Source organism: Lethenteron reissneri, chromosome 52 (genome assembly GCF_015708825.2).
Source record: "Lethenteron reissneri isolate LAM-NWPU_2019-01 chromosome 52, ASM1570882v1, whole genome shotgun sequence".
NCBI classification, from domain to species: Eukaryota; Metazoa; Chordata; class Hyperoartia; order Petromyzontiformes; family Petromyzontidae; genus Lethenteron; species Lethenteron reissneri.
The window spans coordinates 1197757-1214059 of record NC_083830.1 but is presented as its reverse complement, the minus strand read 5'-3'; the positions used below and the strand labels follow the sequence as shown (position 1 = coordinate 1214059).

Below are 16303 nucleotides of genomic sequence, written 5' to 3'. Positions count from 1 at the left end.
TGCATCACCTACAGGTGCGGCACATACTGGCGCATCACCTACAGGTGCGGCACACACTGGTGCATCACCTACAGGTGCGGCACATACTGGCGCATCACCTACAGGTGCGGCACATACTGGTGCATCACCCACTGGTGCATCACCCACAGGTGCGGCACATACTGGCGCATCACCTACAGGTGCGGCACATACTGGCGCATCACCTACAGGTGCGGCACATACTGGTGCATCACCCACTGGTGCATCACCCACAGGTGCGGCACATACTGGCGCATCACCTACAGGTGCGGCACATACTGGCGCATCAACTACAGGTGCGGCACATACTGGCGCATCACCTACAGGTGCGGCACATACTGGCGCATCACCTACAGGTGCGGCACACACTGGTGCATCACCTACAGGTGCGGCACATACTGGCGCATCACCTACAGGTGCGGCACACACTGGTGCATCACCTACAGGTGCGGCACATACTGGCGCATCACCTACAGGTGCGGCACATACTGGTGCATCACCTACAGGTGCGGCACATACTGGCGCATCACCTACAGGTACGGCACATACTGGTGCATCACCTACAGGTGCGGCACATACTGGTGCATCACCTACAGGTGCGGCACATACTGGTGCATCACCTACAGGTGCATCACCCACTGGTGCATCACCTACAGGTACGGCACATACTGGTGCATCACCTACAGGTGCATCACTTACAGGTGCGGCACATACTGGTGCATCACCTACAGGTGCATCACCTACAGGTGCGGCATATACTGGTGCATCACCTACAGGTACGGCACATACTGGTGCATCGCCTACAGGTGCGGCACATACTGGTGCAACGCACTGGTGCATCACCCACTGGTGCATCACCTACAGGTGCTGCACATACAGGTGCATCACCTACAGGTGCGGCACATACTGGTGCATCACTTACAGGTGCGGCACATACTGGTGCATCACTTACAGGTGCGGCACATACTGGTGCATCACCTACAGGTACGGCACATACTGGTGCATCACCTACAGGTACGGCACATACTGGTGCATCACCCACTGGTGCATCACCCACTGGTGCATCACCTACAGGTGCATCACCTACAGGTACGGCACATACTGGTGCATCACCCACGGCATGTACAGGTGCGGCGCACGTCGGAACATGGCTCACGCCTGCGACGTGCCTGGGCAAACCACATCACAACAATAATACGTAGGCACCTACCCCACGAGCGTGTGTGCGTGTGTGCGTGTGTGTGCCGGGTGGCTATAGCACATCAAGTTGGCACAGTAGGGGGCACAGGTGGTGCATCAGCCAGTCATCTCAGTCAGTCAACCCATGGCACCTGGGTTTGCCCCGTGACCTGCCAGCGGGCATTCGACACTTCATGTGGCCTTAACCTGCACATAGCCTGGCACAAGTGCCGTGGTGACGTCACCGCCACTTAATGGCTAATGGCGGTTGTTGTTGTTTTGTGCATGTGTGTGTGCGCGCACGTGCGTGTGCGCGTGGGGTCGCGAAGCTTGCAGAACTCCACCCCAAAGGTGGGCGAGGCAGACACGAGGCGGGCGATCCGCCGGGCATTCGACGTTTGGCAGCGCGTCACGCCGCTCGCCTTCGAGGAGATCCCCTACCACGAGATCCGCAGTGGGCGGCGCGACGCCGACATCATGATCTTCTTCGCGTCGGGGTTCCACGGGGACAGCTCCCCCTTCGACAGGGAGGGCGGCTTCCTCGCCCACGCCTACTTCCCCGGTCCAGGCATCGGCGGCGACACGCACTTCGACTCGGACGAGCCGTGGACGCTCGGAAACAAAAACAACGATGGTGGGTGGCACCGCCGTCGCCCGTTTCACGTTTACTTAAATATTTAGTCCCCTTTCGAATCCGAACCATTCTGTGAATATAACTGCAAGGTTATGATAAACTGATGTTACTAAGATCGTCACATTGGCACTTGATATCGTATCCTGAAACCACGAAATGCGGAGACTGTTACTTTCTAGATTTGAAGTTTTCGTGACTCTTAAATTGCAATTGTTTCTTGCTGTGGTTGTCCCACCTGATGACGGACGCTTGTGTTGCGCCCGAAACGTCGTGATTTATTATTTTATTTTATACCTACGTGACTTTACCGAAAGAACCAAAGAGTATAGGCCGTTACGTCTTTTACAGAAAACGTGCTTAATCTTGATTTGAAGCTTTCGTGACTGCAGGAATCCATGCTGCTGACACTTGGGCTACGCCCATTTCAAACCTCTATCAACAGTTTGCCTTTAGAGGCTAACCCCCTTTTCCTGATGATGACCGCTTGTGTTGCGATCAAAACGTAGTAGTTTTTTCATATTTTCTTTGAACCGATCTACGTGACTTTACTGAAAGACCCAAAGATTATGTCAGGCTTGTGGAATGGAATGCGTTTCTCTTTGAAGATCATGATTCGTGACGTAAATGCCCTGCTGGTGTCCTTGTTCCGTGCCCCATCCCTCTGCACCGCACATGGCTGCCCCCATGGCTCGTCGTGGTGGCGGTTGCTAGGGAACGACCTCTTCCTGGTGGCCGTGCACGAGCTGGGCCACGCGCTCGGGTTGGAGCACTCCAATGACCCCAATGCCATCATGGCGCCCTTCTACCAGTACATGGACACGGTGCACTTCCAGCTGCCGCACGACGACGTCCTGGGCATCCAGCAGATCTACGGTGAGCGTCGGCACCACCGCGGCCGCCACCGCGGCCACGGAGCCGCCGCGGCCGTTGCACCTCACCGTGGCTGCCAACGCGCTCCGCTCTCCGTCACATCCCGCAGCTGCTGCACAGTCGACTCGCAGAGACCTGCAAGATCCGTCCTTAGACTCCCACAGAAACCTATAGACTCACACACAGAGACCCATAGACTCACACAGAGAGACGCATAGACTCACACAGAGACCCATAGACTCACACAGACATTCTAGATTTGAAGCTTTCGTGACTGCAAGGATTCATATTCTTGGGTTTTTTCGGTAAAGTCACGTAGGTAAAAAATTAAAATTAAAATTAATAAAAGTAAAATAAAAATAAAATAAAAATCACGACGTTTCGGAGGCAACACAAGCCTCCGTCTTCAGGTGGAATCATCACAGCATGCTTGCTGTATCAAGTAAATGAGACATTCCAAGAGATCCGACCCCGTATATATACTGGTTGAGGGGGGAAGAGCCAGGGCAGGCCCCTGGATAGGAGTTTTTTAAATCCTTTATATTAAGTTCGCTTGCTTGCTTGCTTGCGTGCTTGCTTGCGTGCTTGCTTACGACCGTGCAAATCTTTCGGTCGTTTTGTAACCCACTTCCCGTGATCCAATCGAGCTGACATTTTCCACACATACTCGTTGTGCGAGACAATTAATGTTCGTGAAAAAAAATTCCCAAAATTTAACACTTTTTAGGCAAAAAACATTTATTTTACATATATTCAAATAGAACTCATTCATGGCTTTGGCTGAACGTCACAGTGTAAGAGCCCAGAGCGTAACCCCTCCACAGGCCGTGGCGGAGTAGCGCAGTTGGTAGCGCCCTCGCTTCCCATGCCAAAGGTCGCGGGATCGATCCCCGCGTCCTCCACAGGCGAATATATTTTTAAATCCTTTATATTAAGTTCGCTGCCACGCATATGTAGTGGTGGTATTGACGTGCGCCGACAGTGATGGATCACGGGGCGCGGGGTTGGGCACGCGATGTGGGCGTGGCATGGACGCGCGCGCCGGTGGTAAGGCGCGCTCACACAAGCTGGGAAAAGAGGATCGTAGCGAGTGCGCAGTGATTGGTCAGATAAGTGGGTGCTCTCAGCGACGTCCGCAGGAGGGGTATAAAGGGAGACGCGCGAGAGCACTCGTGGTCAGTGTTAACCAGTTGAAGACCGAAGACGGGGTGGAGGAGGTAGTGGCCCGAGACCCCTAGTCCCGCCATCCTTGTGAGGACCGGGGCCCTGTGTGGCTCGGAGCCGAGACTGGGGGACCCGTAGTCCGACGCCCGTGTGGGTCGGGACGGTGGTACCCAGAGCCGAGACGGGCACCCCCGGCTGGGTGTGTCCCGGAAGGCTACGGGGCGTAAGAGCCCGTGTCAGTATAGCTGAGTGGGTGTCTGTCACCCGTGTAGCTGAGTGGGTGTTAGTCACCCGTGTAGCTGAGTGGGTGTGAGTCACCCGAGTAGCTAAGTGGGTGTCAGTCACCCGTGCAACGAAGTGGGTGTTAGTCACCCGTGTAGCTGAGTGGGTGTGAGTCACCCGAGTAGCTAAGTGGGTGTTAGTCACCCGTGTAGCTGAGTGGGTGTGAGTCACCCGAGTAGCTAAGTGGGTGTTAGTCACCCGTGTAACGAAGTGGGTGTTAGTCATCCGTGTAACTACAAGTTGGTGAAAATAAAGAGTGTGCTACCCGTGAAGACGTCTCCCGCCGAGTTACTACTTTACAACTGGCGTCAGAAGTAAACCTGTCTTCAAGAAAAATGGACACAAGGAAGACTTCGCGTACCCACGTGCAAGATCGGGGAGACGACGGCGTACCGGAGACACCAACCTCGGGAGGAGAGGACGAGGAGTTGCCGCCAATACAGCACTTCGCGGAAATGGCCGATGCTCCGCTTGCCTCCGACACCAGCCTGCAGGATGCACACTCCCGCCTGGCGGAGTTGCTGCTCGCCGCCGCTGCGATTTTGGCGGAAATCTCCGTTCCAGCGGGCGGAGGGACGGCTGCGGGGTTGGAGGAGGCGGCGCGGCTGGAGGGATCCCGCCAGACAGCGTTTCGCGCCAAAAGTTTTGGAGTTGGCGCCATTTTTGAGGGCCCGCCACCGCTTGGCGGGAAGCGCGGACACCACGTGGCCAGAGATCTCCACACAGCGCAGCCCGCGTCATCGGCGCGCGCCGGAGATCTCCATTATGCGCCTGCAGACGGAGCCGACATCTTCTACAACCACAGCGGCGCGCGGGAAAATCGTTCCAACGACGACGACGGCGATCGAGTCCTCCAGCAACGATTGCCCGCGCTGTCGGTGTTCAAGGCGGACGGGGGCGACTGGGGAGCCTTCCAGCGACGGTTCGTCGCGCATCAAGAAATGTCGGGGTGGTCCGACACCACTGCCCTGCGCGCGCTGCCAGCGATGCTCGACGACGACGCGCTTGCAGCCTTCACATCGGCCCCGAGGTCGTCCCGCTCAACGCTCCAGGCCGCGCTACACCTGATGGCCAAGGTGTTCGGGCCACCCTCGACCTGTCGCCACCAGTTCTACGATCGGCGGAAGGTGGTTGGAGAAACAACGCTCGCCTATCGCACGGCGCTGCTCGCCCTGGCAGACTCAGCTTTTCCCCGCATGGACAAGGAGGGGAAGGACGCCATGGTGACGGAGCAGCTGTTGGCGTTGGCTCACGGATTGGGAGTTCCCATTAATACGGCGGACGAGATGGACATTTGCTCTCTGGGGATTGCCACAAGTATTCACGCTTACGAAGTCCTAAAGCGAAAGCCGACGGTCGTCTGCGCATCGGTGGGGAACGGGGCACCGGCCGCCACGATCGTCGGCCCTCAGCCTGCTGTGCCTCGGGAGGAGGCCTTCGCTGGTTCAAGGCCGGGGGAGTGGAGAACGGGAGGTCGTTCGCCCACCCGCTCCTCCCGCAAGCTGGAGCAACCGAAACCTACGACGTCCCTCGTCGTCTGCTACAACTGCGGCCTTCGGGGCCACGTCGCGTCCGGGTGCCGGGCCCCACGTCAACGCACCGCGGGACCACGTCCGGACGACGACCAGGGCCTCAAGACATCCCAGCTGAACCCGGCAAGTCGCGGCACCTCACACGTTCGGTCCACACGCACGGCACAGTCGGGTCGCCGCTTAGCGGTGGGGGGACCGTGTATGGGCACCGGGGGTTCGGTTCGGCGAGAGGGGTCCGCGTACGGCCCGAAGGCAGTCGAGTGGTCCGAATTGGCCCACAGGATTGTGGCTGCGTCGGCCGGGTCGTCCGTGGTAACGGGGTACATTGACGGGGTTGAGGTCCGGGTGCTCGTGGACACGGGTGCGTCGGCCACTATTATTTCGGACCTTATTTATAATATTCTTCCCGTCCAATGTCGACCCCTTCTGCCGGTGGACGTACCATTTTACGCGGCGAACGGGGGATCTTTGGGAATCATCGGCCAGATTCGGGCGAATATTTGTATTGGCGACATTAAATTGGCGGGTCCTATTTTTGTATCATCATCATTGGCCGTTCCTTGTTTACTAGGCACGGACTTTCTGTCTAAAATGCCCATCAAAATTCTCATAGACCAGGCCTGCATTGAGCTCCCGTCGGGTCGGCGGGTTGAGTTTTTGAAGAGTCCAAATAAGATACGCATGGCTTGTGCGACGGTGCAAGCGCTGGCAACCCGGACTGTACGGGTGCCCCCGGGATCGCAAATGTTGGTACCCCTTCGGTTGAGAAAACCCCTTGGAGCGGATGCGGGGGCACAGGGAGTTCTATTGGGGCCGTCTAACAGGGCTAAAGGGGACCTCGACTTAGCGGTGGCCCAGACCATGGTGAGGGGGGACAGTGAGCCGTTCGTTGTGGTCCTGAATACGGGGTCGCGGCCGGCCGTGATTACGCAGGGAACGGTGCTGGCTCACGCCGCGCCGCTACCCGTCGAGGAACAGCTCGTTGCTCACGCCGATTCAAATGTCGATACGCATCCCCAAAGTGAGGAGGGGACGGAGTGGTTGGACTCGTTGTGTGCCGGGTCCAGTACCTTGTCCAGTGTGCAGTTGGGTGCATTGAGGGGCTTGCTGCTCGAGTTCGCTGACGTGTTTAGCAGGCACAAGTACGACATTGGCTGCACAGACCTGTTGCGCCACCACATAGAGACTGGGGACGCGGCCCCTATTCGACAGAATCCCTTCCGGCTCAGTCCAGCCGAGAAGGAGCATGTGCAGTCGGCAGTAAATGACATGTTGGCGGCCGACATCATTGCGCCCTCTTCCAGTCCGTGGGGTGCTCCTATCGTCTTGGTTAAAAAACAGGATGGATCCCTGCGGTTCTGTGTCGATTTCCGCCGCCTAAACAAAATATCAATGGCCGATGCGTATCCGCTCCCCAGGATGGATGAGTCGCTGGATGCCTTGGCAGGAGCACAGTTTTTTTCGACGCTCGATTTGCTTTCGGGATTTTGGCAATTGCCCCTCGATGACGAAATCAAAACCAAAAACCGCTTTCCGGACACCGGGAGGCCTATTTGAGTTCAACCGATTGCCCATGGGTTTACATTCCGCTCCTGCCACGTTCCAGAGGCTCATGGAATTGGTTTTGTCAGGCCTCCAATGGGACACCTGTTTGATTTACCTCGATGATATCATCGTTTTCAGCCGAACTTTTGAGGAGCACCTCCAGCGACTGAGAGCAGTGTTTCTCAGGATGCGTTCCGCGAAGCTAAAGTTTAAACCGGCTAAATGTTTTCTGCTTCGGGAATCGGTCAGGTATTTGGGCCATATCGTTAGCCGTTCGGGGATCTCGACGGACCCTGCTAAGACGCAATGCGTCGGCTCATGGCCAACACCGACCTCTGTTACTGAAGTCCGCAGCTTCATAGGATTTGCCTCCTATTACCGTCGTTTTGTCAAGCAGTTTGCCACCATAGCCAGGCCCCTGCACGCTTTGACGGCTAAAGGGGTGCGGTTTCACTGGGGGCCGAAGGAGGAGGCCGCGTTCTGCTCCCTTCGTGACGCCTTGGTGCAGGCTCCCCCCTTGTGTTACCCCGATTTCACGCAACCGTTTGTGCTCGACACGGATGCCAGTAACACGGGTATCGGGGGAGTGCTCTCACAGGTGGTCGGGGGGGTCGAACGGGTGGTCGCCTACGGTAGCAGGGTTCTGTCCCCCGCGGAACAACGCTACTGCGTGACACGGCGTGAATTGCTGGCGATTGTGTTTTTTATACAGCAATTCAGGCCGTATCTGTATGGCCGTCACTTTACGGTTCGCACGGACCATGCGGCTCTCCAATACGCTATGCGGGTGGCGCAGCCATCCGGCCAATTGTCCCGATGGTTGGAGGTCCTTCAGGACTACCAATTCACGACGATTTACCGCAAGGGGTTGCGCCACTCGAATGCGGAAGCATTGTCACGGTTGCCGACGCGTACGGAATGCGCATGTCAGTTAGGATCGGCGCGATGTAAACCCTCTGTCGCTGTCCCCGCGGAAGTGGTGCTAGCCGCCACGGATACTACGGGGGTCGACGCCCCCACGGGGAGGGACTCGCTGTTAGCATTGCCTCTCATCGAGTGGGGCCGTCTGCAAATGGCCGACAGCTCCCTACTCGCGCTACGTCGGAAGGTTGACGTTCCCGAGGGCGGGGAAACGCGGGTCGGTTCCTGGGTGTGCAGACAGGGCCTCTTGATGAAGTGGGACTCCATGTCCCGGCGTCACATGCTTGTGGTGCCGGTTGCTGTACGGGGTAAGGTCGTCCTGGCTGCCCATGAACGACTCGTGCATCTGGGGTTTCACAAAACGCTCGCCCTCATTCAGCGAGACTACTATTGGCCGGGGATGGGCAACGACGTGGCGAACATTCTTAAGGGGTGTGTAGGGTGCGCTAAAAGAAAACCGCCACCAATAGCGGCTAATCCACCGCTGCAATCCATTCAAGTTTCGCGCACGAACGAATTGGTCGCGCTAGACATCTTGGGGCCCTTTCCCACTACACCTCGGGGAAATAAGTTCCTGCTGGTTGGCGTAGAGTACTTCACCCGCTGGCCCATGGCGTGGCCACTCGCCAACCAGTCGGCTGCGGCAGTGGCGGACGCCTTTGTCCAAGGTTACGTTTTGGACAAAGGCGCCCCCGAACGCTTGCTGACGGATCAGGGGAAAAACTTTTCGAGTGTTTTGTTGCGCGAGGTGTGCGACCTGTTGGGTACAAAGAAAGTACGTACCTCCCCGTACCACCCGCAGACTGACGGTATGGTTGAACGTCTGAACAGGACGATTACGTCTATGCTGTGCCAACAGGTATGCGACGACCAGGTGGATTGGGACTTACAGGTACCGGGGGTGCTAGCGGCCTATCGGATGGCACCCCATGCGGCGACGGGGTTTTCTCCATTTTTTCTGATGTATGGGCGGGAGGCTGATCCGGCCATGGACGTCCAACTGGGGATTTCACAGCCACGTGCAAAATCTAAATTGGCAGACCATATTAAGTTTAACATCGCCAAATTGGCTGAGGCGCGTGAGGCTGCGAGATTGAATTCACGCTCTCGGCAGATCGCGAACGAGCGATTGCATGAACGGAAGGTGCATACGCACAATTGGGAACCGGGCGATAAGGCCTGGCTGCATTGTCCACACGCACCGTTGGCTACGTCCCCCAAACTGTTGAGACCATGGAGGGGACCGGTGGAAATTGTGCGGGTTGCACGACCCCAGAGTATACAGATTAAATGGGGAAAACGCCGTTGGTACGTGCACCCCTCCCGACTGAAACCCTACGCGGCGCCGCGTGACCCCGGGTTGTGCCGTGACGACCGAGCGTGTGATGTGACCGTCGACTCGGGGAGGGATGTGTCGCAGGCTGATCCTCACGTGTCTCCACCTGACCCACCCCCAGGTGTCTCGGACCTGACGGCTGTTGACCGTCGGGAACCGGAACCCCGCGGCTCACGCGGAGCCCCGATGCCTGGCCCATGCCTTCCTGAACTGCCGGCGCCGCCGGATGGCCAACTGCGTCCTGTGCCGTACGACGGTCCGGCAAGGCGGACTCGGGCAAGGACGCAACACTTTTCATGAAAAAAAAAAATGTTTTTTCTTTTTTTGTTAAAGCCCGACCTCGTTGCCGGCTTTCCCCTCTGCCGGGGTAATGTCCCGTTCAAGGGACGCTCGGACACATTGGGACGCTGCATGAGTCGGAGAGAAAAGAAGAGAAAATGAATAAAGAAATTTTTTTTTATTGTTATTCTTTCCGCATACACAGTATCGTTGCCACTCGCCGGATTGTGCATATTGTTCTTGTTGTGGGTGGGGCGGTTGCTGGGTTTTGCGGATTGCGGTGTTCATGTTGTGTTGTTAGGGTTTTGTTGTTATGTTACGGAGCACACATAGGGGTGAAGGGGTGTTGTATATTTTATTAGCAGCCGGGTCGGCTGCGAGCTATGTGGTAGGGGGTGATGTAGTGGTGGTATTGACGTGCGCCGACAGTGATGGATCACGGGGCGCGGGGTTGGGCACGCGATGTGGGCGTGGCATGGACGCGCGCGCCGGTGGTAAGGCGCGCTCACACAAGCTGGGAAAAGAGGATCGTAGCGAGTGCGCAGTGATTGGTCAGATAAGTGGGTGCTCTCAGCGACGTCCGCAGGAGGGGTATAAAGGGAGACGCGCGAGAGCACTCGTGGTCAGTGTTAACCAGTTGAAGACCGAAGACGGGGTGGAGGAGGTAGTGGCCCGAGACCCCTAGTCCCGCCGTGTCCTTGTGAGGACCGGGGCCCTGTGTGGCTCGGAGCCGAGACTGGGGGACCCGTAGTCCGACGCCCGTGTGGGTCGGGACGGTGGTACCCAGAGCCGAGACGGGCACCCCCGGCTGGGTGTGTCCCGGAAGGCTACGGGGCGTAAGAGCCCGTGTCAGTATAGCTGAGTGGGTGTCTGTCACCCGTGTAGCTGAGTGGGTGTTAGTCACCCGTGTAGCTGAGTGGGTGTGAGTCACCCGAGTAGCTAAGTGGGTGTCAGTCACCCGTGCAACGAAGTGGGTGTTAGTCACCCGTGTAGCTGAGTGGGTGTGAGTCACCCGAGTAGCTAAGTGGGTGTTAGTCACCCGTGTAGCTGAGTGGGTGTGAGTCACCCGAGTAGCTAAGTGGGTGTTAGTCACCCGTGTAACGAAGTGGGTGTTAGTCATCCGTGTAACTACAAGTTGGTGAAAATAAAGAGTGTGCTACCCGTGAAGACGTCTCCCGCCGAGTTACTACTTTACACATATAAAGGATTTATAGTGAAAAACTTTGTTTTTACGGGTTATACTTATTTTATTATTATGGTAAGGTTGGTGCGGCTGAAGCTATGGCTAGTCTACACACAGTCTACTCACAGAGACACCCATAGACTCACCACACAGAGATCCATATAAAGTCACACAGAAACCCATAGACTCACACAGAGAGAACCATAGACTCACACAGAGAGAACCATAGACTCACACAGAGAGAACCATAGACTCACACAGAGAGATCCATAGACCCACGCAGAGACCCATACATAGTCTGACATAGAGACTGGCATTTGGTCTCACTTACAGATAGACCCAAAGATCTGCCCTGACAGTCTGTCATCATATGCTCTTAGTTCTTCTCTTCTCCTTTGTTTCCGAACTCTTGGAGACCACTCCAATAGCTGTCTCGGCAATCGGCCCTCCCGCATCCTACACATGGCAACGGTCTTGCAGATCACATGGCAGATGACCGCTCTGTTGACTACTACGTAGAGTACACTTAGCCACTCCACCAACACCTGCTTAGCCACTCCACCCAACACCTGCTTAGCTATTCTGCCCAACAAGCCACTCTGTCTTCCGCATGGTTAGCCACTCTATCCTACTAGTGCCTAACCACTTATGTCGCAAATCGGACAAAATCTTTGATCGAGAACTCGGAGGCGCAGAGCCAGACTTCAAAGTTCCTTGTATGAGATCCTGAATGGGTGAGATCCTGAACGGGTGAGAGCCTGAACGAGTCAGAGTTGCTGCTTTAAGGTGGATGATGATGATGACGATGATGGTGCTTGGATGCTGCTGCTGCTGCTGCTGCTGCCTGTGCGATGGGAGAGAGTTGCAGATAGCCGGTGCCGTTACGAACCGTCGCGATCCCGACGCTACGGTAGCAGTGGCCGGGTGACCTCATTGCCCCACTCGCCTCTGTGCCCGCGCCCGTGCGTGGTAGGGCCTCCAGCCAAGGAGCCCGACCCGACGAAGCAGACGTCGCTGCCCCCTCCACAGCGGCCCGAGCCGCCGTCGCGCACCCGCAGGCCCGACAAGCGGCCGCGGCCCCCCAAGCACCCCCTGGACGAGCGGCCAGGCCTCCCCGGGGCCCTGCCCAGCATTTGCGAGGGCGGCTTCGACACGGTCACCGTGCTGCGCGGAGAAATGTTCGTGTTCAAGGTGAGCGTCTCGCCCGCCCGCTCGCCGGCCCTCCCGCCCGCCCACAACGATCGCACTTGAGTTGTGCAGCGCGCCGCGTGTCGGAGGTGCGAGCGGCCACCTGGGACCGCGTCGTCCCAGGATTGTGAGGGATGCAGCCGGCATGGGGAGGCCTTCATCCAGCAGTAGATTGACCATGGTCGATGGTGACGACGGTGATGGATCGTGCGTGCTGCTCGTGATAAAACAGAAATCTGGAGGTCACCACCTTCCCTCGCGCACTCGCTCGCTCGGAGTTAAACCCACGTGCTCGGTGGTATCAACACGTTACAGGTTGAAATGATTATTACTATCAGTGACTCTCAGTGACTCTCAGTGACTCTCAGTGACTGGGTTGCATTCTTTTTTTGTTGGACATGGCCAAGCTTCTGCACAAAGATAAACTTGTGAATCTACATTCAGCTGTGTGCGCTGCACGGTTGATTGTATCTGCGAGTGGATTGTTGTTGTTGCTGCCGCCGCTGCTGCTGTGACGCGGTGCAGGACCAGTGGTTCTGGCAGGTGCGCAACAACCGCGTGGTGGAGGGCTCCCCGATGCTCATTGGTCAGTACTGGCGCGGACTGCCCTCCAAGATCGACGCCGCCTACGAGCGCCCCGATGGGAAACTCGCCTTCTTCAAAGGTGACGGTGCTCCCGTGTGTGGCACTCACCGCCACGTGTTTCGCGTAAGGAATGTTCGTTATTGCTCCCCTAGGTTGCACGTTCCCTCCCTGCGATCTCCGATCACCGCCGCCACTGCCAATGGCCTTGAGCTGAGGTCATCCTCGTAACAGAACTGCTCAGCTCCGTGTGGCCTCTCCAGCGGGAATAACCCAGGTTGAGTCTGGATTATTCCGGCTGGTGACTTCTCTAGCACCTGGTGTTATTGCCGGGGGCGCCACGGTGGCGAGATGTTAACTACCTCGCCTGGTGTACATGAGGTCGTTGGTTTGATTCCGACCCTGACGCCTGTTGTATATTTGAGTTTGTGTGTTCTCCAAATCCTCGCTTGGATTTTTTTTCCGGGTCCTCCGGTTTTTCCCTCCACATTTAGAATCGTTTAGATTTTTTGACTCCAAGAAATTTCCACGTAATAAGCCATATCGTTCAACTATCGTTTGTGGCCAGATCGCTTCTGAAAAAGAGCTATTTCACGCAGTGGGCCTTACTTGGTAAAATACAAATAGTTTGGTTAAGTTTATATATTCCAGACTTGGTACTCGTTCGCATACCCCCGGGCTGTGATCGCACGTGCCCTATTATTAAAACCAGGTGTGTAATGAGAGCAACGGTGATAAAAATATAGACACCAATAATCTTGGCTCGGCGCCGGTCTCCAACTGTGCGCCCCGTGCCGCTGCAGGCAACAAGTTCTGGGTGTTTAACGAGGCTGGGCCGGAGCCCGGCTACCCGCGCACGCTCTCGGAGCTGGGCAAGGGGCTGCCGCAGGACCGCATCGACACCGTCCTCTGGTGGGACCCCACCAGCAAGACGTTCTTCTTCAAGGGAGACCGGTAGGAGGAGGAGCGGTCCATTGCGCTGTCGTGCGAGGCCCCGGTGTGTGCGGCGGCTCGTGGAGTCGCCCACGTCTATCGTCCAGCAGGTTGCTGCTGGCAGACGTGGTGATGGCCATTCCTTAATTGGATTTCGAGGCTTATATATACATCGGCGACTAACACGTGAGGATTGCTGCTATCTTTAATACCTAATTGAGTGACTTGAAGGTAATTTTTAAAAAATTTGACAAATTTGGGTTTCATGTAACAACATCGCTCCCTACTGGCAGTCTATAATCGTCTGTGAATGATTGTGCCTTCTAAATTCCAAATGGATATTTATTACCAGTCAGCCCATGACTGTATCTGCAGCACTAAAGCTGTGCTGCTGCTGCTGCCTGCTGCTGTATGTGTTTAATTCTGCACTTCCATTGCCGTAAATCAACAGGCAAGTCCAACCGCCACAGGCCCTTCCTCTTCTTAGGCTGCGCCTCCTTCCTCTTTAGGCCCCGCTTCTTCCTGTCTATGCCCCGCCCCTTAACGCATGAGGCCCCACCCCTTGCTAACTGGGCCCATCTCGGCACCTTTCCCGCTAAGACCGGCGCCTTCTTCTTTCAGCCCTGCCTCGGTCCGTCTTGGGGTGGCGCGACTTCACCACCACCACAATCCCTTTTAGGAGAGCAATCGAATCTGTCACTGTTCGTGGTCTGGCCGTGATGCGTTACACGGGACCGGTGGATGTGCCTGCTTGTGAACAGATACTGGAGGTTTAATGAAGACAAGCGGACTGTCGACATAGACTACCCCAAGTCCATTAACATTTGGAAGGGAATCCCAGAGGCCCCTAAGGGTGCCTTTGTTGGGAATGAAGGAGGTGAGTAGCAACACGAATGCGCCGTTTCACACCATTGCATTATTGGTGTCATGTGTGAACACAAAACGCCTAGACAAGTGTTACACGGACACTGTGATGGCGTTCATTCATCGTGAAGCGATCATTTGACATCATGTACCCTTGCCTGTTTACATATTAGTACAATCATGTTTCTGTAACTTAATTTTGGAATTGTGCAGTGATTAGTCTAAATATATTCTGCCCATGCTGACTCAGGCCACAAGAAAACCATGAACATTAATTTATGTTTGTGCAATATGTAAAATTGTTGATGTGACACGTTTGTTTTTTTGTCTTGATTTATATTTGCTTAATTACTGTACTTTATCTGGTTTGCTTTTGTAATGTTGGTGGCCCAGGTCACGCTTTTAATTTTGACCTCTTGAGAGGTCTCACCTGGTTATGCAAAGTGAACTTGAGACTCGAATTAAAACTCTAAATGACGAGAAAACCCTTCATCACAACAGAAAAAGCAATGCAGGCTGCAAAACCACGGGTTTCAAACGACACACAGCAATGTGCACACGACGCCTTGTGCATTGCAGCTTCTGACGAACTGCATGATGGTCCCCTCTTATTAGTTGAAGTGTAGAAATGTTTGTGTATTGTCAAATGCCGAGATTTCTTATCGTCAAATGCACGTTTCAGTAACCGTGATGTGTATATATAACAGATAGATTGCCACGAGGCATCGTGCAAGGAATCCAGGCCACTGACTCTTTAGTTTTCACCTGAAAACTATTTCTTGCTTTCAACTCTGCCCATGATGACATGACAGGAGCGTTTGACGACTGTGATGTGCATGTCGGATATACATGGATTTTATTTTTTGTGACATTCTACTTTTGGATTTGGCTGCGGAGATAAAATGTTATTCTTGCTCTAGGCAGCAATTTGTTCGTGAGCTATATGCCAATGTTGAGGTCTGCTAGCCACGACAAGAGGGCTTCAGCAGAGAGAGTTCGTGTCGTGTTGCTGCTCCTCCTCCTCCTCCTCGTCTGTTGTTGCGTGGCCACAGTGGCTGACACTGCTCTGGCTCGTGTCTTTAATAAAATAAAACACTTCGTGAGGAATCCACAAAGGCTAACCTCTGTGGCCACTGCCATCGGAATGTGGAACTTCCACCACTAGCTCGGGGCCGCTGGTGGCGATGAGTGCTGCCCTGTCACGTGCTTGAGTAGTGAGACGCTGTGACTGATGAGACTGTTGCGTCGACTCAGACTCCGCACCGCCACCATCACGAACGCTCCCGATGACCAGGGACAAGCGGCCCTGTGGACCAGCGCTAGCGGCGTGTTCGCCGCTTGTTGCAGAGGATCGCGGTTCTAATCCAGCAGCCAACCCAATTAGTACTGCGGTGGTGTGCATTAACCATGAAACTCACCGCCTACTTCACTCACAGTGTACATTAAAGATCCCCTAACATCATTCGCAACAGTAGGCCACCGTGTTGTCTAATTCATTACTGGTTACCGTATGAACCGTACAACAACGGAATGGAGCCTTCCAGCAGGCCGCACTCCGACTCTGTCCACGCTGTTCCAAACACACGTGGGGAGTGTAACTCCACTCCTATTAACGTGCATTATAATGACGCGGGTTCTGGTTGAACTCGCTCACAGATTAAACTTCATGCAGGTGCCAGTCGTTGTATATGTTCAGAAGAGCAAGCTGATGATGTTCCCAAAGAAGCGTAATCATATTTATCTCAAAATCTCAAGTGGCTCCAAAATCGCGTCCTCCCGCACAGTGCTCGACA

At 55.2% G+C, this 16303-nt stretch overlaps 1 protein-coding gene across 3 annotated transcripts in view; it reads left to right on the top strand.

The window, feature by feature from the left end:
• The window catches only part of LOC133356014 (matrix metalloproteinase-16-like), a 45658-nt gene that overhangs the window by 20949 nt on the left and 8406 nt on the right, over window positions 1-16303 (top strand). For 2 of the 3 annotated variants that reach the window (XM_061573508.1, XM_061573506.1), the window contains 6 exons: window positions 1527-1831; window positions 2543-2704; window positions 11917-12134; window positions 12657-12795; window positions 13517-13667; window positions 14408-14523. In XM_061573508.1, coding sequence (XP_061429492.1) covers window positions 1527-1831; window positions 2543-2704; window positions 11917-12134; window positions 12657-12795; window positions 13517-13667; window positions 14408-14523 — 1091 coding nt within the window. The remainder of the gene's footprint in view (window positions 1-1526; window positions 1832-2542; window positions 2705-11916; window positions 12135-12656; window positions 12796-13516; window positions 13668-14407; window positions 14524-16303) is intronic. The other variant, XM_061573507.1, reaches the window with a different exon arrangement.